Genomic DNA, 13864 nt, shown 5'->3' on the forward strand with positions numbered 1-13864 from the left:
CACATCGATGGAACAGTAGTGGAGAGGGTAGCAAGTTTTAAGTTCCTCGGCATACACATCACAGACAAACTGAATTGGTCCACCCACACGGACAGCATCGTGAAGAAGGCGCAGCAGCGCCTCTTCAACCTCAGGAGGCTGAAGAAAGTCGGCTTGTCACCAAAAGCACTCACAAACTTCTACAGATGCACAATCGAGAGCATCCTGGCATGCTGTATCACCGCCTGGTACGGCAACTGCTCCGCCCACAACCATACGGCTCTCCAGAGGGTGGTGAGGTCTGCACAACGCATCACCGGGGGCAAACTACCTGCCCTCCAGGACACCTACACCACCCGATGTTACAGGAAGGCCATAAAGATCATCAAGGACAACAACCACCCGAGCCACTGCCTGTTCACCCCGCTATCATCCAGAAGGCGAGGTCAGTACAGGTGCATCAAAGCTGGGACCGAGAGACTGAAAAACAGCTTCTATCTCAAGGCCATCACTGTTAAACAGCCACCACTAACATTGAGTGGCTGCTGCCAACACACTGACTCAACTCCAGCCACTTTAATAATGGGAATTGATGGGAAATGATGTAAAATATATCACTAGCCACTTTAAACAATGCTACCTAATATAATGGTTACATACCCTACATTATTCATCTCATATGTATACGTATATACTGTACTCTATATCATCTACTGCATCTTTATGTAACACATGTATCACTAGCCACTTTAACTATGCCACTTTGTTTACATACTCATCTCATATGTATATACTGTACTCAATACCATCTACTGTATCTTGCCTATGCCGCTCTGTACCATCACTCATTCATATATCTTTATGTACATATTCTTTATCCCCTTACACTTGTGTGTATAAGACAGTAGTTTTGAAATTGTTAGTTAGATTACTTGTTGGTTATTACTGCACTGTCGGAACTAGAAGCACAAGCATTTCGCTACACTCACATTAACATCTGCTAACCATGTGTATGTGACAAATAAAATTTGATTTGATTTTGACATGTGTAACTTTTTTAGCCTATATGGTTGTTAGAAATCCATCTAAAACACCTAAAACACCTTAAAACAACATATCCACTAATCAGGGGCATCATGCACAACACAAATCTGTAGGGGCACAAAGTGTGTGTAGTTCTGCGTTAACACAACCCCTAAGTTTAACTTGCTACTTAGCTCAGTAAGTGGCTGAATTAATAAGGTGATGGGGCATCATATTGTGTTAGCTTCCTGCCGTGTTTGAGAAGTCAAAGCCCTTTGGATCAGTACAGCTGCCACTGCTATCTTGATTTCCTTGAATTTTTTCTCCTCTCTGTTCTCAGCCTGTCTGCTCCTCCCCACCTCTTTTCCGTGCAGAGCAGGCAGGCCCGTTGCCCTAGCGACTCCACAAAGACACAGTGTGTAGACGTCCTGCTGGTGAGGCAGTCAAACGTTGTTCATTTGCACAATGTCTCTCGTTCACATTTGTTTGTAAATTTCCAAATTCACCTAAAATAACATTCGGTAGCTCCTACTTATGTATAACTTTATGAGCCGGATAGCCTGTCTTTGCAATTAGTTTATTTTCGTTTGCGCTTATTAGCACATTTAGCTAGCAGCCTCCATGGAAATTCGCTATTACTTGTGCTAATCTTGTTAGCATTCCGGTAATAAACGCCTAAGTGTTTTTTTTTTGGCGCCGCCTTGTGTACTAAGCCGGTAATATCAAAAATCCCGGGGTTAGAGAAGGCTGGTAGTATGATATGCACATTTGTATCCCGCCCAAACCTAGTGAACACTAGGAGTCTTACTTGAGGAGTTCGTAGTTCTTCTCGTTGAGGCGGACTGCATTCTCACGCCAGAACTTCTCTGACTTGTGGACCGGGCTCCACTCCAGGCGACCGGACTTCAGCTCCGAACTGTACTCATCAAACGAACTGAGAGGGAGACACAGGAGGCGGCACACAGAGGGAGAGAAAGAGGGAGACCGAGAGAGAGAGAGAGAGAAAGAGGGAGACCGAGAGAGAGAGAAGAAAGAGGGAGACCGAGAGAGAGAGAAAGAGGGAGACCGAGAGAGAGAGAGAAAGAGGGAGACCGAGAGAGAGAGAGAAAAAAGGAGACAGAGAGAGAGAGAAAAAAGAGGGAGACCGAGAGAGAGAGAAAAAGAGGGAGACCGAGAGAGAGAGAAAAAGAGGGAGACCGAGAGAGAGAGAAAAAGAGGGAGACCGAGAGAGAGAGAAAAAGAGGGAGACCGAGAGAGAGAGAAGAAGGAGAGTAAAATGATCAGAGTGAGGTATTCTCTCATTTGTGTCTGGAAGTAGCTAGCAAACTAGCCAACGTCAGCCAGTTAGCTTGGGTGCTTGACTGCCGTTGTGAGGTCAGAACGCTCGAATCAACCCTATTTTCCAAATGTACGAACACCCAGAGCACTCCGGCACTCCAGATTGAATGTACAAACACCCAGAGCACTCCGGCACTCCAGAGTGAATGTACGAACACACCCTTAATATAGAGCGATGTTGACCGTATCAGTCTTTCTGGGTGTTAACTGGGTTAGAAGTCACAAACCTGAGGTCCTGAACGCTCTCCCCTAGACTCTCCAGCAGGAACTTGAGGTCTTCAGTGATGTCCTCATCGTCATACTTCTGCTGGTCCAGATTCTCCAGCTGCTTCAGAACCTTACACTGTATCATGGCCAGGGCATACTCCTGACGGGTCTCCCTATCCGCTGACTTCTCCAACAGGTTCTAGAAAAATAATATTAATATGTATCATGGCCAGGGCATACTCCTCACCAAGCTACAACAGGGTGCTGATACTGGAGCCACCAACAGGGTGCTGATACTGGAGCCACCAACAGGGTGCTGATACTGGAGCCACCAACAGGGTGCTGATACTGGAGCCACCAACAGGGTGCTGATACTGGAGCCACCAACAGACAACAGGGTGCTGATACTGGAGCCACCAACAGACAACAGGGTGCTGATACTGGAGCCACCAACAGACAACAGGGTGCTGATACTGGAGCCACCAACAGGGTGCTGATACTGGAGCCACCAACAGGGTGCTGATACTGGAGCCACCAACAGGGTGCTGATACTGGAGCGACCAACAGGGTGCTGATACTGGAGCCACCAACAGGGTGCTGATACTGGAGCCACCAACAGGGTGCTGATACAAGAGCCACCAACAGGGTGATGATAAACTTCAATAAGCATTTCTCAACGGCTGGCCATGCCTTCCGCCTGGCTACTTCAACCTCGGCCAACAGTTCCGCCCCCCCCGCAGCTCCTCGCCCAAGCCTCTCCAGGTTCTCCTTTACCCAAATCAGACAGCAGATGTTCTGAAAGAGCTGCAAAACCTGGACCCGTACAAATCAGCTGGGCTTGACAATCTGGACCCTCTATTTCTGAAACTATCTGCCACCATTGTCGCAACCCCTATTACCAGCCTGTTCAACCTCTCTTTCATATCGTCTGAGATCCCCAAGGATTGGAAAGCTGCCGCAGTCATCCCCCTCTTCAAAGGGGAAGACACCCTGGACCCAAACTGTTACAGACCTATATCCATCCTGCCCTGCCTATCTAAGGTCTTCGAAAGCCAAGTCAACAAACAGGTCACTGACCATCTCGAATCCCACCGTACCTTCTCCGCTGTGCAATCTGGTTTCCGAGCCAGTCATGGGTGCACCTCAGCCACACTCAAGGTACTAAACGATATCATAACCGCCATCGATAAAAGACAGTACTGTGCAGCCGTCTTCATCGACCTTGCCAAGGCTTTCGACTCTGTCAATCACCATATTCTTATCGGCAGACTCAGTAGCCTCGGTTTTTCGGATGACTGCCTTGCCTGGTTCACCAATTACTTTGCAGACAGAGTTCAGTGTGTCAAATCGGAGGGCATGCTGTCCGGTCCTCTGGCAGTCTCTATGGGGGTGCCACAGGGTTCAATTCTCGGGCCGACTCTTTTCTCTGTGTATATCAATGATGTTGCTCTTGCTGCGGGCGATTCCCTGATCCACCTCTACGCAGACGACACCATTCTATATACTTTCGGCCCGTCTTTGGACACTGTGCTATCTAACCTCCAAACAGGCTTCAATGCCATACAACACTCCTTCCGTGGCCTCCAACTGCTCTTAAACGCTAGTAAAACCAAATGCATGCTTTTCAACCGGTCGCTGCCTGCACCCGCATGCCCGACTAGCATCACCACCCTGGATGGTTCCGACCTAGAATATGTGGACGTCTATAAGTACCTAGGTGTCTGGCTAGACTGCAAACTCTCCTTCCAGACTCATATCAAACATCTCCAATCGAAAATCAAATCAAGAGTCGGCTTTCTATTCTGCAACAAAGCCTCCTTCACTCACGCCGCCAAGCTTACCCTAGTAAAACTGACTATCCTACCGATCCTCGAGTTCGGCGATGTCATCTACAAAATGGCTTCCAACACTCTACTCAGCAAACTGGATGCAGTCTATCACAGTGCCATCCGTTTTGTCACTAAAGCACCTTATACCACCCACCACTGCGACTTGTATGCTCTAGTCGGCTGGCCCTCGCTACATATTCGTCGCCAGACCCACTGGCTCCAGGTCATCTACAAGTCCATGCTAGGTAAAGCTCCGCCTTATCTCAGCTCACTGGTCACGATGGCAACACCCATCCGTAGCACGCGCTCCAGCAGGTGTATCTCACTGATCATCCCTAAAGCCAACACCTCATTTGGCCGCCTTTCGTTCCAGTACTCTGCTGCCTGTGACTGGAACGAATTGCAAAATCGCTGAAGTTGGAGACTTTTATCTCCCTCACCAACTTCAAACATCAGCTATCTGAGCAGCTAACCGATCGCTGCAGCTGTACATAGTCTTTTGGTAAATAGCCCACCCTTTTCACCTACCTCATCCCCATACTGTTTTTATTTATTTACTTTTCTGCTCTTCTGCACACCAATATCTCTACCCGTACATGACCATCTGATCATTTATCACTCCAGTGTTAATCTGCAAAATTGTAATTATTTGCCTACCTCCTCATGCCTTTTGCACACATTGTATATAGACCACCCCTTTGTTTTCTACTGTGTTATTGACTTGTTAATTGTTTACTCCATGTGTAACTCTTTGTTGTATGCTCACACTGCTATGCTTTATCTTGGCCAGGTCGCAGTTGCAAATGAGAACTTGTTCTCAACTAGCCTACCTGGTTAAATAAAGGTGGAAAAAAAATAAAAAAAAATAAATAAATAAATACTGGAGCCACTATTCTTAGGGAAAACAGGATTTTGAATGGGACTGAATTGTGTGGTAAACTGTACAAGACTGTTTGTTTTGGGGCCATGGACAGTGGATGGTGAATTCTTTATCTGACAGAGTCTTGCAGGATGTCAGACAGGGATAAGTAGACAACTAGCTACTGTAACCAACTACAGTGGGGCAAAAAAGTATTTAGTCAGCCACCAATTGTGCAAGTTCTCCCACTTAAAAATATGTGAGGCCTGTAATTTTCATCATAGGTACACTTCAACTATGACAGACAAAATGAGAAAAAAATTCCAGAAAATCACATTGTAGGATTTGTTATGAATTTATTAGCAAATTATGGTGGAAAATAAGTATTTGGTCAATAACAAAAATGTATCTCAATACTTTGTTATATACCCTTTGTTGGCATTGACAGAGGTCAAACGTTTTCTGTATGTGTAACAGGGTTATATTGGTGATTCCCCTTGCCACTTTATTGTTAAGCCAATGGGTTTTTGGTTTGAGTTTGTCTTGCCTTCACCTACTCAACATGGCATATTATTGGCTGGTTTGCGTAGCTTGCTTACGAGGTGGGATGTTCCAGTTAGAATCGTCCCAGTGAACAAGCACCAAACCAGCGGTAAGTTGTTGGTTGCAAAGCACTGTACATCAAGTGATTTTTATACTCTCAAGTGATGATTTAAATGTACAATTTATATCAAATTGTTTGTAAATGTTATTTGAACATCACACATAAGATGCAGCGGTTTTTGGAGAATATTTGTTGTGCATTTTGTTGTAAAGAATTCCCGCCAGTACTAGCTAGCAACTTACTGTGTCTGGTGGGGGGGGTTCATATATTTTGTACAGTGCGTGAGTGCAGAGTTGGATGGTGAGACGAGCATTGCATGACGTGCAATTTTGTGCCGTTCCTAACAGGTACATTGTTAAAGATATTATATTGTATATTGTAATTGTATTATTTTGGTAACTAGTCCCAGTGAACAAGCACCAAACCAGCGTGTGTGAGTGCAGAGTTGGATGGTGAGATGTGCATTGCATGACGTGCACTTTTGTGCCGTTCCTAACAGAATAAATCTACATGACTGGTGCTACATGTTGGAGTTCCGTGTCGATGACTGATTGTACACAACGCAAGAAGAGTACTGTTACATATGTCTTCACAAGGTTTTCACACACTGTTTCTGGTATTTTGGCCCATTCCTCCATGTAGATCTCCTCTAGAGCAGTGATGTTTTGGGGCTGTTGCTGGGCAACACAGACTTTCAACTCCCTCCAAAGATTTTCTATGGGGTTGAGATCTGGAGACTGGCTAGGCCACTCCAGGACCTTGAAATGCTTCTTACGAAGTCACTCCTTCGTTGCCCGGGCGGTGTGTTTGGGATCATTGTCATGCTGAAAGCCACGTTTCGTCTTCAATGCCCTTGCTGATGGAAGGAGGTTTTCACTCAAAATCTCACGATACATGGCCCCATTCATTCTTTCTTTTACACGGATCAGTCGTCCTGGTCCCTTTGCAGAAAAACAGCCCCAAAGCATGATGTTTCCACCCCCATGCATCACAGTAGGTATGGTGCTCTTTGGATGCAACTCAGCATTCTTTGTCCTCCAAACACGACGAGTCGAGTTTTTACCAAAAAGTTCTATTTTGGTTTCATCTGACCATATGACATTCTCCCAATCTTCTTCTGGATCATCCACATGCTCTCTAGCAAACTTCAGACGAGCCTGGACATGTACTGACTTAAGCAGGGGGACACGTCTGGCACTGCAGGATTTGAATCCCTGGCGGCGTAGTGTGTTACTGATGGTAGGCTTTGTTACTTTGGTCCCAGCTCTCTGCAGGTCATTCACTAGGTCCCCCCGTGTGGTTCTGGGATTTTTGCTCACCGTTCTTGTGATCATTTTGACCCCATGGGGTGAGATCTTGCGTGGAGCCCCAGATCGAGGGAGATTATCAGTGGTCTTGTATGTCTTCCATTTCCTAATAATTGCTCCCACAGTTGATTTCTTCAAACCAAGCTGCTTACCTATTGCAGATTCAGTCTTCCCAGCCTGGTGCAGGTCTACAATTTTGTTTCTGGTGTCCTTTGACAGCTCTTTGGTCTTGGCCATAGTGGAGTTTGGAGTGTGACTGTTTGAGGTTGTGGACAGGTGTCTTTTATACTGATAACAAGTTCAAACAGGTGCCATTAATACAGGTAACGAGTGGAGGACAGAGGAACCTCTTGGAGCTCGGGTCTTTTTTAAAAACATTTTGTTAAAAATCGCGCAAATTTTCAACGTCCTGCTACTCATGCCAGGAATATAGCACATGCATATGATTAGTATTGTTGGATAGAAAAGACTCTGACGTTTATAGAACTAGTTAAATCATGTCTGTGGCTATAACAGAGCGTGAGGGGCAAGCGAAAGCCCAAGGAAAACTGTTCACAAAAAAAAATGATATCCTTCCGCCAGTTGCCTGTTATGTCAATGGGAAGGGAAAATAGATAGCGATGAGGTTGCAATGCCTACAGCTTCCACACGATGTCGCCAGTACTGTCATTTGCATTGATTTTAATCCTTGGTCAGATGAGAAATAGACCCTGCCTGTCATCAAGTACACATCTTGAACTTTTGAGAGAGAGAAAACGGAGCTTCATTTCAAGAACTGCTGCTATTGAATACAGATTGCCCCGTGATCAATTTGATCGATTATTAACGTGTACTAATACCTAAAGTAGGCTTATAAAAGTAGTTTGAAGTGTTTTGTCAACTTTTTTATCTGCAACTTTTTTAATTTAAAAAAATGACGTAGCGTTTTGTAAAGCTGCTTTTTCCTGGATCTGACTCGGTTCATAAATGGACATTTTGGGCATACATGGACGGATTTAATCGAAAAAAAGACCCAATTGTGATGTTTATGGGACATATAGGAGTGCCAACAAAGAATCTCGTCAAAGGTAATGAATGTTTTATATTTTATTCCTGCGTTTTGTGTAGTGCCGGCTACGCTAACGTCTTTTTCCGGTATTGCGGGGGGGTGCATGCTATCAGATAATAGCTTCTCATGCTTTCGCCGAAAAGCATTTTAGAAATCTGACATGTTGGCTTGATTCACAACGAGTGTAGCTTTAATTGAGTACCCTGCATGTGTGTTTTAATGAAAGTTTGAGTTTTAGCTAGTACTATTAGCTTTTGGCGTTGCGCATTTCCATTTCCTGTAGGCTATGTGAGACGCAGACGTCTCACCTTGCCCTAACAGGTTTTAAAGAAGAAGTTACAGGTCTGTGAGAGCCAGAAATCTTGCTTGTTTGTGGGTGACCAAATACTTATTTTCCACCATAATTTGCAAATAAATTGATAAAAAATCCTACAATGTGATTTTCTGGATTTTTTTCCCTCATTTTGTCTGTCATAGTTGAAGTGTACCTATGAGGAAAATTACAGGCCTTTTTAAGTGGGAGAACTTGCAATTGGTGGCTGACTAAATACTTTTTTGCCCCACTGTACCTACCTACCTACCGTAACTAACTAGCAGTACGTACCCTGAAGGCAGCCAGGATGATGCGCGTGACCTTCTCCTTGACAGACTCCTGCAGGATGTCAGACAGGGCCGGCACCACGTTGTAACGGCGTAGCTGCTCACAGAGCTGAGAGTTGAAGGCCAGCAGCCACACACAAAACCCCATCTGGTACTGCAGCTGGAAACCACACTTGTTACTGAGCACAGCCGTGATGCTAGAGGGAGGAGAGAGAACAGGGTCAGGTGGTACAGGAAACCACATTTGTTACTGAGCACAGCCTTGACGCTAGAGGGAGGAGAGAGAACAGGGTCAGGGATCAGGTGGTACAGGAAACCACACTTGTTACTGAGCACAGCCGTGATGCTAGAGGGAGGAGAGAGAACAGGGTCCGGTGGTAGAGGAAACCACATTTGTTACTGAGCACAGCCGTGATGCTAGAGGGAGTAGAGAGAACAGGGTCAGGTGGTACAGGAAACCACATTTGTTACTGAGCACAGCCATGATGCTAGAGGGAGGAGAGAGAACAGGGTCAGGGGTCAGGTGGTACAGGGGTTAGAAACACACAGAACCCGATCTGGTACAGGAAACCACATTTGTTACTGAGCACAGCCGTGATGCTAGAGGGAGGAGAGAGAACAGGGTCAGGGGTCAGGTGGTACAGGGGTTAGAAACACACAGAACCCGATCTGGTACAGGAAACCACATTTGTTACTGAGCACAGCCGTGATGCTAGAGGGAGGAGAGAGAACAGGGTCAGGTGGTACAGGAAACCACATTTGTTACTGAGCACAGCCGTGATGCTAGAGGGAGGAGAGAGAACAGGGTCAGGGGTCAGGTGGTACAGGGGTTAGAAACACACAGAACTCGATCTGGTACAGGAAACCACACAGGTCGATCAGCGTTGTTTTATGGTGCCTCATGGTTTTATTGCATGGTTTATGAGTTTATAGCTTGAGTTATAGATAACAGCAGTGGTTTGGCTAACTTAATCTTCTAGTGTAGTCAAACAGGTTAAAGCACTGGACCTCTCCAACCACACTAATGATGTGAGCCTAACAGATAGAAGGTAGTGGTAACAGCATTGTTACAATCACTGCATACTGCTAACAGAGAAATACATTCGTTAGTACCCAGAGACAAGTAGTAACAGAATTAGGTGTAGTAATAGTACCCAGAGACTAGTAGTAATGGTATTAGATGTAGTAATGGTATTAGATGTAGTAATAGTACCAAGAGACTAGTAGTAATGGTATTAGATGTAGTAATAGCATTAGATGTAGTAATAGTACCCAGAGACTAGTAGTAATGGTATTAGATGTAGTAATGGTATTAGATGTAGTAATGGTATTAGATGTAGTAATAGTACCAAGAGACTAGTAGTAATGGTATTAGATGTAGTAATAGTACCCAGAGACTAGTAGTAATGTTATTAGATGTAGTAATAGTACCAAGAGACTAGTAGTAATGGTATTAGATGTAGTAATAGTATTAGATGTAGTAATAGTACCCAGAGACTAGTAGTAATGGTATGAGATGTCGTAATGGTATTAGATGTAGTAATAGTACCAAGAGACTGGTAGTAATGGTATTAGATGTAGTAATAGTATCCAGAGACTGGTAGTAATGGTATTAGATGTAGTAATAGTACCCAGAGATTAGTAGTAATGGTATTAGATGTAGTAATAGTATTAGATGTAGTAATAGTACCAAGAGACTGGTAGTAATGGTATTAGATGTAGTAATAGTACCAAGAGACTAGTAGTAATGGTATTAGATGTAGTAATAGTACCAAGAGACTGGTAGTAATGGTATTAGATGTAGTAATAGTACCAAGAGACTAGTAGTAATGGTATTAGATGTAGTAATAGTATTAGATGTAGTAATAGTACCCAGAGACTAGTAGTAATGGTATGAGATGTCGTAATGGTATTAGATGTAGTAATAGTACCAAGAGACTAGTAGTAATGGTATTAGATGTAGTAATAGTATCCAGAGACTGGTAGTAATGGTATTAGATGTAGTAATAGTACCCAGAGATTAGTAGTAATGGTATTAGATGTAGTAATAGTATTAGATGTAGTAATGGTATTAGATGTAGTAATAGTACCAAGAGACTAGTACTAATGGTATTAGATGTAGTAATAGTACCCAGAGACTAGTAGTAATGGTATTAGATGTAGTAATAGTATTAGATGTAGTAACAGTATTAGATGTAGTAATGGTATTAGATGTAGTAATAGTATCCAGAGACTGGTAGTAATGGTATTAGATGTAGTAATGGTATTCGATGTAGTAATAGTATTAGATGTAGTAATGGTATTAGATATAGTAATAGTACCAAGAGACTAGTAGTAATGGTATTAGATGTAGTAATAGTACCCAGAGACTAGTAGTAATGGTATTAGATGTAGTAATAGTACCCAGAGACTAGTAGTAATGGTATTAGATGTAGTAATAGTACCCAGAGACTAGTAGTAATGGTATTAGATGTAGTAATAGTATTAGATGTAGTAATGGTATTAGATGTGGTAATAGTACCCAGAGACTAGTTGTAATAGTATTAGATGTAGTAATAGTACCAAGAGACTAGAAGTAATGGTATTAGATGTAGTAATAGTATTAGATGTAGTAAAGGTATTAGATGTAGTAAAAGTATTAGATATAGTAATGGTATTAGATGTAGTAATGGTATTACATGTAGTAATAGTACCCAGAGACTAGTAGTAATGGTATTAGATGTAGTAATGGTATTAGATGTAGTAATAGTACCAAGAGACTAGTAGTAATGGTATTAGATGTAGTAATAGTATTAGATGTAGTAATAGTACCCAGAGACTAGTAGTAATGGTATGAGACGTCGTAATGGTATTAGATGTAGTAATAGTACCAAGAGACTAGTAGTAATGGTATTAGATGTAGTAATAGTATCCAGAGACTGGTAGTAATGGTATTAGATGTAGTAATAGTACCCAGAGATTAGTAGTAATGGTATTAGATGTAGTAATAGTATTAGATGTAGTAATGGTATTAGATGTAGTAATAGTACCAAGAGACTAGTACTAATGGTATTAGATGTAGTAATAGTATTAGATGTAGTAATAGTACCCAGAGACTGGTAGTAATGGTATTAGATGTAGTAATAGTACCCAGAGACTAGTAGTAGTGGTATTAGATGTAGTAATAGTACCCCGAGACTAGTAGTAATGGTATTAGATGTAGTAATAGTACCCAGAGACTGGTAGTAATGGTATTAGATGTAGTAACAGTATTAGATGTAGTAATAGTACCCAGAGACTGGTAGTAATGGTATTAGATGTAGTAATAGCATTAGATGTAGTAATAGTACCTAGAGACTGGTAGTAATGGTATTAGATGTAGTAATAGTATTAGATGTAGTAATAGTACCCAGAGACTAGTAGTAATGGTATTAGATGTAGTAATAGTACCCAAAGACTAGTAGTAATGGTATTAGATGTAGTAATAGTACCCAGAGACTGGTAGTAATGGTATTAGATGTAGTAATAGTATTAGATGTAGTAATAGTACCCAGAGACTAGTAGTAATGGTATTAGATGTAGTAATAGTACCCAGAGACTGGTAGTAATGGTATTAGATGTAGTAATAGTATTAGATGTAGTAATAGTATCCAGAGACTAGTAGTAATGGTATTGATGTAGTAATAGTACCCAGAGACTAGTAGTAATGGTATTATATGTAGTAATAGTACCCAGAGACTAGTAGTAATGGTATTAGATGTAGTAATAGTACCCAGAGACTGGTAGTAATGGTATTAGATGTAGTAATAGCATTAGATGTAGTAATAGTACCAAGAGACTAGTAGTAATGGCATTAGATGTAGTAATAGTACCAAGAGACTAGTAGTAATGGTATTAGATGTAGTAATAGTACCCAGAGACTAGTAGTAATGGTATTAGATGTAGTAATAGTACCCAGAGACTAGTAGTAATGGTATTAGATGTAGTAATAGCATTAGATGTAGTAATAGTACCTAGAGACTGGTAGTAATGGTATTAGATGTAGTAATAGTATTAGATGTAGTAATAGTACCCAGAGACTAGTAGTAATGGTATTAGATGTAGTAATAGTATTAGATGTAGTAATAGTACCCAGAGACTAGTAGTAATGGTATTAGATGTAGTAATAGTACCCAAAGACTAGTAGTAATGGTATTAGATGTAGTAATAGTACCCAGAGACTGGTAGTAATGGTATTAGATGTAGTAATAGTATTAGATGTAGTAATAGTACCCAGAGACTAGTAGTAATGGTATTAGATGTAGTAATAGTACCCAGAGACTGGTAGTAATGGTATTAGATGTAGTAATAGTATTAGATGTAGTAATAGTATCCAGAGACTAGTAGTAATGGTATTGATGTAGTAATAGTACCCAGAGACTAGTAGTAATGGTATTATATGTAGTAATAGTACCCAGAGACTAGTAGTAATGGTATTAGATGTAGTAATAGTACCCAGAGACTGGTAGTAATGGTATTAGATGTAGTAATAGCATTAGATGTAGTAATAGTACCAAGAGACTAGTAGTAATGGCATTAGATGTAGTAATAGTATCCAGAGACTGGTAGTAATGGTATTAGATGTAGTAATAGTATTAGATGTAGTAATAGTATCCAGAGACTAGTAGTAATGGTATTGATGTAGTAATAGTACCAAGAGACTAGTAGTAATGGTATTAGATGTAGTAATAGTACCCAGAGACTAGTAGTAATGGTATTAGATGTAGTAATAGTACCCAGAGACTAGTAGTAATGGTATTAGATGTAGTAATAGTATTAGATGTAGTAATGGTATTAGATGTGGTAATAGTACCCAGAGACTAGTTGTAATAGTATTAGATGTAGTAATAGTACCAAGAGACTAGAAGTAATGGTATTAGATGTAGTAATAGTATTAGATGTAGTAAAAGTATTAGATGTAGTAAAGTATTAGATATAGTAATGGTATTAGATGTAGTAATGGTATTAGATGTAGTAATGGTACCAAGAGACTGGTAGTAATGGTATTAGATGTAGTAATAGTACCCCGAGACTAGTAGTAATGGTATTAGA

At 41.7% G+C, this 13864-nt stretch overlaps 1 protein-coding gene across 2 annotated transcripts in view; it reads right to left on the reverse strand.

Moving 5' to 3' along the window:
* The window catches only part of LOC109880601 (V-type proton ATPase subunit H), a 76973-nt gene that overhangs the window by 21084 nt on the left and 42025 nt on the right, over nucleotides 1–13864 (reverse strand). For both annotated transcript variants that reach the window (XM_031810441.1, XM_031810439.1), the window contains 3 exons: nucleotides 8799–8991; nucleotides 2568–2746; nucleotides 1811–1936 (listed from right to left, as the gene is read on the reverse strand). In XM_031810441.1, coding sequence (XP_031666301.1) covers nucleotides 1811–1936; nucleotides 2568–2746; nucleotides 8799–8991 — 498 coding nt within the window. The remainder of the gene's footprint in view (nucleotides 1–1810; nucleotides 1937–2567; nucleotides 2747–8798; nucleotides 8992–13864) is intronic.

The sequence above is a fragment of the Oncorhynchus kisutch genome, linkage group LG30 (genome assembly GCF_002021735.2).
Source record: "Oncorhynchus kisutch isolate 150728-3 linkage group LG30, Okis_V2, whole genome shotgun sequence".
Taxonomy (NCBI): domain Eukaryota; kingdom Metazoa; phylum Chordata; class Actinopteri; order Salmoniformes; family Salmonidae; genus Oncorhynchus; species Oncorhynchus kisutch.